The 12,188-nt window shown below is 52.8% G+C and overlaps 1 protein-coding gene across 18 annotated transcripts in view; it reads right to left on the bottom strand.

The window, feature by feature from the left end:
- Gramd1b (GRAM domain containing 1B) overlaps positions 1-12,188 on the bottom strand; it is a 245,783-nt gene that overhangs the window by 23,000 nt on the left and 210,595 nt on the right. For 17 of the 18 annotated variants that reach the window (XM_028866278.2, XM_028866280.2, XM_028866281.2 and 14 more), the window contains 3 exons: positions 10,867-10,887; positions 988-1,072; positions 339-442 (listed from right to left, as the gene is read on the bottom strand). In XM_028866278.2, the coding sequence (XP_028722111.1) occupies positions 339-442; positions 988-1,072; positions 10,867-10,887 (210 nt within the window). Of the gene's footprint in view, positions 1-338; positions 443-987; positions 1,073-3,983; positions 4,122-10,866; positions 10,888-12,188 lie in introns of those variants that run through there. The other variant, XM_028866291.2, reaches the window with a different exon arrangement.

Below are 12,188 nucleotides of genomic sequence, written 5' to 3'. Positions count from 1 at the left end.
TCAGAAGGCAGAGGCAGAAGGATTTCTGAGTTCAAGGCCAGCCAAGGCTACACAGAGAAACCCTGTCTCAGGGGTAGGGGTGGAGGGGACACACTATAAAGGCTTGGGAAGAACATAAAGTCAGTAAATGAAAAAAAATGAAAGCAGCTTGCTCGGTCATGGCCAAGACCATGTCCAAAGGGATAAGTCTGGGTCTTTCCCTTCTTTTCTTTTTGCAATGCTGGGGACCAAGCACAGAGAAGCCTGTACATGCTGGGTAAGCGGTAAGCATATAGCCACTAAGATACAACACCTGCATCACCCACAGTCCCGCACCAACCCAAGTTCAAGGTCTTTACCAAAGTTTCCCATCGGAAGATGTTGCTGTAGAAGCAGATCCAGTTTTCTGAGAGGTAGAGTCGGCCCTGAAGAAGAATGTCTCTTTGGAGTGCACATGAGTAATCTGTGTAGGAAGCAGGATATGGAAGCTCAGAGGCAGGGGACATTTTCAGCAAACCAGTGTAGACTGAGTGCGCCACCCATCCCTCCAGCACTGGGGGGAGTCTAGTCATCTGCTGCTGACTAGGTGTACAAGCCACTTGATTTAGCAGCCAAGGGAGTCTCTAACATCGCATGATAAAAAAACACCAAGGAGATGGATAGTGAATGAGTATGATAGCCAATAATGGGCCGGACTTAGAACAATGAAAAAGGCCCGTGCTGTTCAGTTAACTTCCATCCTCTTACTACCACGGCAGCAACTGGCTCTATGGAGTGGCCATTTGCAGAGCCAAGTGTGCCTCTGAATCCCTCCGGGGTGGCCTCTCAAGGATGCATGCCACAGGCACGGTGCTTGATCCTAAGATCTGGGACGTAAGATGTTGCCTGTTGCCAGCTCAACCTGCTTGCTTGTGTTGGCTCCCAGTCTCTGGCAGAGGCAGCCTGAGTGCTCTCTCTGGAACTCCCAGACGACTTCCTGCTTGGCCCCCTCCCAGGTTACTAGCTCACCGACAATGAGGCGCTCCGTGTCTGGAAGTTGCTTAAAGAGTTTCCTGAAGTCTTCATTTCTCTGCTTGTAAGTGGGGCTTAACACCTGCACGACAACAGCCAAGGTTAGCACGAGGTGTCCGCACGCTGTAGGGTTAGAGGTGGACGCTGGGGTGAAGGAGGGGAACGCTTAGGCGCCAGAAAAGCAGAGAGATGAAGCTCTCTTGCCGTAGCCCCTGAGAGGCCAGGTTAAGAAAGGGGCCTTGGCGCGGAGAAATAGCACAGAGGAACCAGTCCTGAAAAACCCTTCACGCAGCGTCGGTCAGTGAGAAATATGGGGCCCACAGATGTCCCAAGAAGAGAAAGCAAGGAAGGAAACCTTCAAAGGTCTTCCCAGGGCCTAAGATGCCAGCTATCACTGCCCTGCTTCCTGCCAGCTCTACCTTGGCAGTGGAAAAGACCTGAGGGCCAACCGAGATCTCAGCAGGACTTGGAAGAGGGTTGGACACTGCGTACCTCTTGAAGTTTGTTGTGACCAACACAGTGAGCTAAAGACATGACTTTTTTTTTTAAATCATAAAACATGGCACTAAGGAAAATAATATCTATATCTATATATATCTATATATATATCTATATATATCTATATCTATATCGATATAGATATAGATATAGATATAGATATAATCTCCAGTAACAGAAAGAAAAGAAAAGGGAAACACAAGTTGTAAAGTTAAAAATCCTTTTGGCACACAGGCATGACACCTCCCTCCCTGTTCTTACCAAATAATCTACCAAATCCAAGTACTATGAGGAAACTGAAGCAAGAGAAAAGTCGCATGCCTAAGGGCACCCAACTGTTATACAGTGGCAGACTCCAGGATGAGAGTCCATTCTCCATAAGCCACAGAAGCCAGGAGAGGACCAGCGATGTGCACAGTATAGAGAACCAGATCCTAAAAAAACAGTTATGCATCCCGTGCCTGGTCATTCCCATAGAATAATTTGGCAAATCTTCCCTGGAAATCCCACCAGCCAGTAGAATAGTTAGGAATTCTGCCCTTTCAAGGCATACAGTTTGAAAGCTTTTTACAAAAATGAATGGAAATAAAAAAGATGGGTGTCCATAGATGAAGGCCACTCGAGGATGATATAAAAAGAAGACAACCTAGGGAGAGCCACACATGAGGACAAAGGCACATTTGCATTCTACCCGACCATGTGCTGACCTACTTAATACACACACACTAGGCTACTGACCCTCTGCCAGAGACACATGCCTGAGGGACAGATTGTCCTGCTGGCAGTGACATGTAGTTCCTGGCCTCTTACCCCCTCACCCACTTCCCTGGGAATCCACAGGCACACAGCTGGTAGGGGACGGACCCTTCAACCATTCACGTTTCAACTTTCTATAAAGCTAAATGACCCACATGGAAACAAAGTCAGGGAGTGATCACGTCTGAACCCAGAGCTGCCCGCCTCCGTGACAGCCTGTTGCCCTGACTAGAGGAAGAGGAACGTGAAGGGAGTTGGAGAGAGAGAAAACTGTGTGAGCTCAGTTTGGGTTGAAACTCCAAGAGGGAGAAACCAGAGAAGAGCTGAGGAAAAGGAACCTCTCATCAATCGGTTTATAATTTGAATTTCAAGCTTTTGTTCTTGACTTACTTACATGTGTAATGTGAAAGGCCCAGTAACCTTCTCCAAAGTATACCACACTCTCATCATATGATGTCTAACTTCCCAAGTCACCTATGTGAGCGTGAACCAGGTGTCCAGACCACTAGAGGAAGCCATCTAGAAGCCTATCTATCCTATAATTTCTAGTGCTAGAAAAGACCTCAGGTTGGGCGGTTGTGGCATACACCTTTAATCTCAGGCAGATCTCTAAGTTTGAGGCCTGGTTTACAGAGTGAGTGCCCCAACAGCCAAGGCTACAGAGTGGAAACCCTGTTTCAGAAAAACAAAACAAAACAAAACAAAAAACCCAAACAAACAAAGACCTCGGATACAAGAGTCCTCCAAGAATCACTAGATACTATGCAAATGTCCCACCCTCTAGAAGAGAATTCGCACACAGGAAACCCTTGCTTGACAAGCTGACAGCTCATATAGTCCTCATTATATCTCACCTTCTAGACAACTGTAAACACCCCACAGCAAGAGCAAGCATATGTCCTCCACATACATCCCCGCACCTCACCATGGGGTAGATTTCATTACCCACGTCATACTTGTGGGAAATGAGGCAGAGGTTAAGCAGCTTGCCTGAGGAATGTGGAGACCCAGTGGGAATGGAACATGAGTCTTATCCAACCACTAAAAAGAAAACCACAGGGCTTCCCCGCAACAGCACACTCATGGGAGAAGATACTCGCCGGCTTTGGGGCTCCCACTAGCTTCTCATGAGAAACAGCCTACCAGGGGGCCCCCAATCCACTTCAAGGGAAACTGGGTATCTAGTAACCCGACACCTAGAGTCCTCCCAGTTCCAATATTTCATTCATCCAGTGTCATCTTCCTTGGGCTTCTATCATAGTCAATGAGAGAATTCCAGGGCCCACAGAGATGGATGCACAGGAGGTCTAGGTACAATCTCCCCAAAAACATGCAGGAAAAGACATCCATCTTTTGTGTTTAGAGCAGTGGGGGAAGAGGAGGGAAGGCCTCCTTACTCCACATTTGTACCTAGCTGTCCTTATTCTACTGTCTGTTGATGCAGATGGTCGGCCAGCCTCTTTGTACTACAGTACAAAGACACACTGGATGGGAATACTTGGCTTTCAATCCTATGCCCCTTCGATGCTGGGGAACCTAAGCCCCTACCCCCACTTCCTATGTACTCTTAAACATTCTCTCCCAAAGGTGAGGCAAGGCTCACCTCTATAAAATGGCCAAAAAAATTCTGGCTCAAGGGTTGTCAAGTCTGAGGCTCTCTCTCAGCAGGGCCAAGTGCGGCATGAGAGAGTACACAGAACAGTCACAGAGCCCCCCGAGAATGCGGGGTACACACTCACGGCTGGGATTTTCTCAGATCCATGCCCACAGTAGCATTCCACACCATCAGCAAGCCTCTTCAAGTACCACAGCAGAGACTGGCTGTCCAGTTCCAGCAGGAGGCTCCAGAGGACCCCAGACTCTGTCAGAGATTCCATCGCCCCCAACAAATGTCCCAGGCAAGGGCCCCCAAGTCCTTATGCTGATTCTCGGGTCCCCTCGGAATGAACACGGTAAGTCTCGCCTGGACTGAACACAAGGTGGTCCCTGGCTTCTGCACAGAGGGTCTCTATAACCCTGGCTGTTGTCTCTTCCTCTCTCAGAGCCGTGCTCTCCCTGTGCAAACTCTCACAAATGAAAAGGTGGAATACGCATGGTTCTCAGAGCGGGCTGGCTGGCCGGTGGTATCTCACAGCTGGACTCCGCGTCATCCTTCCCTCGTCTTCAGTCTGGGGGCAGCCACACTCTGGGGGTGTGGTCAGGCAATACTACCTGGTGGGTGCAGCCACTCAAGAGTCCAGGCGAGGCCCGTAGGCATAGATACAGCTGGTACACAACACAGGCTGGGAGTTGCGGAAGGGCAGCCCCGCGTGAACGGGCAAACTCTGCAGAGCAGGATGAGCCACAGCTGGGTCCAGAGGTCTCTTTCCACTAGCTACTCACACTCAGAGTGACTCACAAGTGACTCTTCGGACGCTCCAGAGAGGCCCATGATGGCCCAGATCCTTAGTCCAGATCTGCCCCCAAGGACTGACCTGTTCAGTGTACTTTTCTATCCCCCCCTCCATCAGACCAGGACTGCTGTGACTCACATCTCTCACCCAGGCAGAACGGGCCACCACTTAGCGGCACAGCACGGAGCCTGCTCTCATCCCCACCCCTACACACACCCCTTTTGCCTCCAGAAGGCACTCCTTTCAGCTGGCCAGCGAATGACTTCTTTGTTAAGAGTCACTGGGGCCTGAGGGAGGGAGGCAGGGCTGGTGGGCGGGCAAGGCCAGAGCCCCGCACATGCTTCAAGTTACAGGATCCGGGTGATGGGCCTGGCCAATGTCCTGCAGTAACCCCAGGCCTAGCCTGGCCTCAACCAGCAGATGTTTCCTGCAATGGAAAGTTGCTGGCCAGGGCTCTCGGCGGAGGAAGAGAAGGGGAGGTGCCCAGGGCATCACAGTTCTGGTGAAATCTGAAATCTGAGACTGAATAGAGGAGGGGGTCTCTTAAGAAACAGCTCTCCTTTAAGGAGCCCGTCTATTGGGCAAACTCCTCTGATGCAACAGCAGCAAACATGGGAATCTCCAATTTGTGCTGGTCACAGAGAGGTCAGACAGACAGCCTGGAGAAGATGAGGTCGGCCCGAGGTGCTTGCCCAAGGACTGAGTCCCGCCTTCCATACACGGAGGCCTCGGGGCAAAGCCAAGCAGAATCACGGGTGGCTGCTGAGACCTTGAGGGGAAACAGCAACATAAGAGCAGACCTAGGGGCCCTGACGAGAAGGAGGGAGATGGTAAAAGAGAGACGGCAGCCGGGCCGTGAAGGCAGAACGGGCTCTACACGTGGGTTCTCAACCTGTGGTCCATGACCCCTTGGGGAATGAATGACCCTTTCACTGGGGCTGCATATCGGATATGTACCTCATGGCTCATGACAGCAGCAAAATTACAGTCATGAAGTAGCAACAAAAATAATTTTACAGTTGGGGGTCACCACAGCGTGAGGAGCTGTATGAAAGGGTCGCAGCATTAGGAGGGTTGAGAACCACGGCTCTAGGCAGGGAGAGGAGGAGTAGGCAGCATGGGGACCGGGAGGGCGTGGACTCCCAAGATCCTAGAGATAATCGCGGCAGCTCCCTTGTTCTACCCAGACAGCCTACCCTACCAGGAAGGTCTCGGGCTGTTGCATTATGGGTAATGTTCCTTTGTCTTATAAACCTTAGTAATTTCCTATGCTTAAACTTTAAAAATGAAGCCAAAGAATACGGATTCTTGGGTCTCAGACCCGAAGACTCCAGTCAAGAGGAACATGACAGCCATTGGTAGGGTAAACAGAGGGGAAAGAATCCTCGCCCAAGGCATCTTCTAACTCCCTCCCCTTTCCATCTTGAAGGACACTTGCCTTCACCTAACCTAAGGTAAACCGCACTCCATTGGATGCCAGCTTCCCCAGGAATGAGCCACCCTTCAATTTAATCTTCTCTAGAACTTAGTATTTCATATATTGTGTAAAAATTATCTACCACATGAATGTATTCCCTATCGCTCTATTGGCATATCAACACACACACACGCACACACACACACACACACGCACACACACACACACACACACACACACACACATCCCTAAACCACAAGCCTGGCTTCTTGGAGCGTAGTCCCTGCCCTGACTCTATCCTAAGATCGAGTTCTCCCTGCCCTATGTGTCAGTGGTCCTCAAATTTTGTGGCAGGTGAATCCAGCAATTCTATTTTCCAGGGTGATCACAACCCATCTCTTCAGGACCACACCGCACCCAAGATACAGGCAGTGTGGACAGTTCCAGGAGGCCCCAGATACTTAAACAGAAATTCTCCCTGGAAATACTGGTATCCAGGCCAGAGACACAGAAAAGGTGAGATGGTGGCTGTTTGAACAAGACAGGGACAGTTTACACCCTGAGAGACACTGTCGTAGGAGATGAGTCTCAGTCTGCATTTGGTCTTGTCTCCACCCCCTCACCAAGGGCTGGGCAGGGCAGGGCCAGAACTCCGGGAGCCGGAATTGGCTCTTAGCTAAACATTAACTCTATGGCAAACACTGGGTGCTGGGACCAACTGGTACCCTTTCTCCAGGTTCAGGTTCAGCAGGAAGGAGGGGGTGAGAGAGCCCAGATTTAAAAAAAAAAAAAAATTGGTTCAGCATTGACCTCACCTAGGGAGAAACCAGTTAAGATCCACAGAGGAAATCCTGGTGCTTCGGCCAAATCCGGTAAGCAGAAGCCAGAGGTGGGTGGGACAAGGACAAGGGATCGTGACTAAACACGGGGTGGGCACGGGTGCAACGCAGAAGGGTGGGGAAGGGGTTAGGATTGGGAGGGGGGGGGTCTCATCTGGAGAGGTCATACCACCACCGGGGAGTGAAGGATGGGGCTGACTGTCGTGAGGGTACCCGTCAGGAAGATTCTTAGAAGTCACGGGGAAAATCATAGGTGGGGGACAGACAGACGATGAGGAAGGACAGCCCTTGGAGGAAATACCAGGCACTGGGTGTGTCATCTCTGCTACCCCAATACCTGCATCCCCCCTCCTAGAAAGCTCTGCCCTACTGCTCCCAAACCGATGCCAGCCAGACCTGTGTGTCACTCCCGGGATTGGCTCCATCTCTGCTTCCCTTCCTTAAAGCCAGCTTTCCTAGCAGAGGACAGTGTCAGACAATGTGGGTGCCGTCACCAGCAGCTGCCCTATTCTAGGCTTTGTCCCTAAGTTGCTATGGAAACACTAACACCCCAGGAATGAGACATAAGGCAGAAGGGTCTATCTGCCCACCTGGAGCTCGGGAAGACCCGTGCCTACCGGGACCGGGAAGGAGCATATTTGAAAGGCACATGGTACCCCTCTGACCACCCTTACTTCTGACTACAGTTCCAATGCCCTGTCACCTGACCCCTTAAGCTCCTGACCACTGGGGCTGCACCTTTGTACTCCCAGGCTGGAGGCCCTGCTCAGTGAAATGAGCTGGTCAGTTGTGGTGGTGAAGGGCGAGAAGGGCCCCAGGGCAGTTGCACAAGACAAGGTCTTCACACTCCACCCTGACCCTGACGTTCACCCTCCACGGACCCTTTGCCCACGTCACTAGGGTCCAGCCACTTCCTTTCTTAGGACCCACCCTTCAGCTCAGGTTAGTCTGTTATTTTGCTTCCCTTGGCTAGTTGCAGGACAATGAGTTAGTCACTCTTCTCCTCTGCAGGCTGGTGGTGGTGACGGCGGGGCAGGATGGCTTCCTCTTAAATTCCATCCAGGCCCCTTGAACAGGTCTCGGGGACTCCTGGAGCTGTCAGCGCTCTGCAGGGCCCTGACTCGAGCCTGGCCCCCGGGGCAGGGGATTGGAAAGCCTGCATCTACCTGAAGGACTCCTAGTGCCGGGGATAGAACCTGAGGCATCATCGTAGCTGGCGAGCTGACCCTGGCTGGGGAAAAGGGAAAAGGCGCTGTGTAGAGCCACAGGAACAGGACACCAGGATGCTCTCTGAGGGTCAGATTCCAGCCAGCCGGCCAGCAGGGAACAACAGAGGTGAAAGGTAGGTCTAAAAGAAAGCAGGTCATAACAACAAGGGTAGGCTGAGAGCCTCCCATGTAGACTATGAAGGGGTAGTGCTGAGGGAGGGGTCGACGGAAGTCGTCGTCGTCGTCCCCCCCCCCCCCCCCCCCCCCCCCCCCCCCCGCCTTGATGTATCTGAACACAAGTGTAGAAGGCAGAGCCACAGCACTCAGGGAGAAAAGGGTACTTAGCCAGCCAGGGCCCAGCAAGGGCTATAAAACCCTACCCAGCAGGTGGCTCTCGGAGAACCCAGGTCATAGATTCCAGGGTCAGCCAAAGTAGTTGTGCCAACGTCCGGGGTAAATGTACCAGCGGGGTCAGAGAGAACCCGGGGGAGACTTCCGCAGTGTCAAACAGACAGGCTAACTACACTAATAAGTGGCTCTGGAAAACTGAACCGGGGCATCTGTTTCATCAGTAAGGGCGGGAGGATCCCATCCAACTAGCCTGTTTGGGTACCACAGCCAACCTGCCTCTCCACGGCTGCAGTTACGGATCAAGCTCTTCAGGAGCTACCTCTTGTCCAGGAGATACAGGAAGAAGCGAAAGCAGGGGCTACAGATTATGCAGTTCCCATGCACACCTCTTAGTACCTGCAGCTAGGGCAACTGGAAACTCTGTTTCTGGCGTCCCGATGTTCACCCGCCATTTATTTCTATCTCCTCCTCCACTTTCAATCCTTTCTACTTCCCGCACCCATAGGCAGCGGCCCAGAGCAGGGAGAAAGGGATGTGTGGGTGGTCAGGCTGGAGGACGTACAAGTTCAAAGGCACCTGTCAAGTTCAGCTGCAGACAGATGACCCACCCCCATGCTCCAGCCAAGCAAGGGGGTGGGGGGGGCATGGTCTCCCAGCCTGTCATTACAGGGAGTACCCAGATGTCACAGGCTGAGGGAGGGCGTGGAGATGGAAGTGGTGGAGGGGTGGCCCAGCTTAGAACTCGTAGCAATCGGGAAGAAACAGAGTCATCAGCTGGGTGACTGGGAAGCAGAGAACAGAGAAGAGCACAGAGGGGGAAGAAAAGGATGGCGGGTGCGGGCCAGAGAGCACGGAGCGGGGAGCCGTACACGGAACTGGAGAAAGCGAGGCAAAACAGAAGCAGCTGCGCCAAAAGCCATGCGAGGAGAAAGGGGGCGAGAAGAGCCAAAGCCGCAGCAAAGACAGGATCTGCCTGTCCAAATTTGGATGTTTTAATTGCCCGATAACACTGCGGCCATGTGTTTTCTGTCTCCCGTAGGTGACACTAATTTATACAATGCCGCTCAAAAGGAGATTACTGGGTAGAGGATGCTGGGGTATTTGCCACAGCTGGGCCAGGATGGCTCGCTCCCACGTAGAGAGAGCTCCTCGCTCTAAGATAGGAGCAGCCATCAGCCAGAGGAGGCCAGAGGCCTCTTGGTGAGTCGGGGTGAAGGAACAGGCAAGAGGAGGCAGAGCTCAGCGTCTCTGGCCATTTGGGGTGCTCAGTGGGGGTGTGGATGGTAGATCCATACAAAGCACCTGGGATAGGCAGGCCCAGAGGAGCTTGTGGGAAGCCAGAGTGCTAGCTGACGTGTGTCTACCTTGAGGAACTACTTACTACCACGTTGCAGACAGAGGGATGATTGGGACCCCCCAGCCCCACGTTAAACACGAGCCGCTCCTGAAGCCCGTCTGCTGCTCCCTCCCACCCTGTCATTCCACCATCCCGATGATGGCTGCTCCAAGCCTTAGCTCCCACTGGAGCAGAAGCAGGAACAAGAGGAGGTGAGTTGGGGAGGAAGAATGGTATTCTCAGCACAGACCGGCTCCAAGAAGGAGAGACCAGGGTCTGAAGGCAGACCGCCGGACACACCAGCGCTTCCACTGGGCAGTCCTCCTGAAGGCCCTGAACATGTGACCAGGGCAGGCTGAGAGACTTTCGCTGGCTGTTCCTCCAGGGAGGAGGTCGGGGCCTCACAACCTGGTCTACGTGGCAGGGAGAACGGGGCCTTTGCAGGGACCGCTTAACGCCACAAAGCATTTTCAGGGTCCAGAGCTGGAGGAACGGCCCACTGGGGTGACCTAAGAAGATTCTGCTTTACAGACCGGAAGCAGCCAAGCCCTTCATCAGGCACATGCTCTGGAGGACACTGGATGTCAGCGACAAATTCCATCACACGGCACAGTCTCTCAACTCCACTTCCCCCAAGATGTCCTGGCTAGCAGATGCGAACTTTGGCTCCCCTGGCTCCCCCTGACCCCTGAATTCTGTCTGGCCTTGAAACAGCCACTCTCCAGACATGGTTGCTCCCTGACTTCATATAGGGCACTAGATGAGGAAAGCAAAGAGGTAGGACCTTTCTTCATGTCCCCAGATCAAATCCTGCTCCCCAAGGCTTAATCAGCCTGCTGCAGATGGGAACTACTGTATCTATTTTGGGTTGACAAGGGCAAGAACTCAGAGGACCCAAGCTGTACTTGACACTTTCCCCTCCCTCTACCCACCTCCCTCTGCCCACCGCCCTCTGCCCACCTCCCTCTGCCCACCTCCCTCTGCCCACCTCCCTCTGCCCACCTCGTACCCCCACCACCACCACCACCACACACCCATTTTACTATTACCCAACAAGAAGAAAAACAGAAATACTTACATTGTACCAACTCTGGCTTTTCTGAAAAGACACAATAAAAAGAGAGAGAAGGAAATTAGTCAGGGCAGAGATGCGGCAAGTGGCCAGAGTATTCCGTCCCCCTGGGTGAAGGTGACAGAGGACAGCAGAGGGCGGCCAGGGCGAAGGAGTCCCAATACAGCTGAATGCTTCCCATGTGGATGCTCAGGAGGGTCCTCCTTTCGCAAGACAGCCCCGGAAAGGAGGCCCAGGGAGCAGTCCATGCTGGAAGCTCCACCACAGCTGGGGCGGTTCAGACGCAGGCAGTGGCAGCACTAAGCTAGCGCTCAACCGGAAGGGAGCCGGAGCCCCATCGCCAGGTTCTTCGGATGGGGGTGTGGGATGTGTGGTCGGCATCCAAAGCCTAGTCCCCAAGTGGGTTTGGACTAGAAGCCAAGTACAGATGGAGCCCAGTACAGCCTTCTGCTCCGGGTCATCTCTGGCAAAGGCGGGGGTTGGGGGTGGGGGGGCGTTTTGGTGACAGGGGAAGAAGGGACTGCCTAAAGTCACACCGTGCTTCCAGCTGGCAGGTGAGTGGATTTTCCCTATCCCAACAACTGGCTGACCTCCTGACCGCAAACGGCAGAGGGGTGGCTGGGGTTCGGCGTGCCATCTCGAAAGGCTTCTCCCAACCCATGGTGTGACAACTTGGTATTCACAAAGCCACCTTCTGTCCCAGCTCTCCTATCGGGGAATTCTCATTCTGATCTCCCCCAAGGGATCTGAAACTTTCTAGTAGAAGAAGAGGAATGGCTGGAATGTGCCATGTTTCCAACCTCTACTTGTAGACATTCTATGTGGATGTAAGAAACTTCACCAACAGGTCAAAGCCTCAGTGGTACCAGAGAGATGGAGCTTGTGTCATGAATGTAGAACTGGGCAGCCACTGTGTCAGCTGGTAAGCTGTGTGTGTGTGTGTGTGTGTGTGTGTGTGTGTGTGTGTGTGTGTGGCACAGGGTAGAGGTGACTGTGAACCAGAGTGTGAAGGACTGTGACCACAACGATGACCAGATGCTCATGTGATCTCCCCTCAGCCAGTTCTTCCTTTTGACCAGAAGTCTGCCCGACACCTTTGACCCTCTACTCTGGTGGCCGGAGACAAGCAGTGGATGGGGACCAGACATGACTATGCTTCTCCCTCACACAGATTCACTGGCCAGCTTGGCCAGGGCAGCAGGTAGCAAGGCAGACACTCGGTCCCCCTCTTCTAGGGTCTCTCTGTGGTCATGTCTCAAAAGGCTGTCACTGCGGTCTGATCTAGAAAGCACAGTCTTTTACCAGAGTGCCACTGGCTCCTCCAATCC

The sequence above is a fragment of the Peromyscus leucopus genome, chromosome 7 (assembly GCF_004664715.2).
Source record: "Peromyscus leucopus breed LL Stock chromosome 7, UCI_PerLeu_2.1, whole genome shotgun sequence".
In the NCBI taxonomy this organism is placed as follows: domain Eukaryota; kingdom Metazoa; phylum Chordata; class Mammalia; order Rodentia; family Cricetidae; genus Peromyscus; species Peromyscus leucopus.
This window is presented reverse-complemented; position numbering and strand designations above follow the sequence as displayed.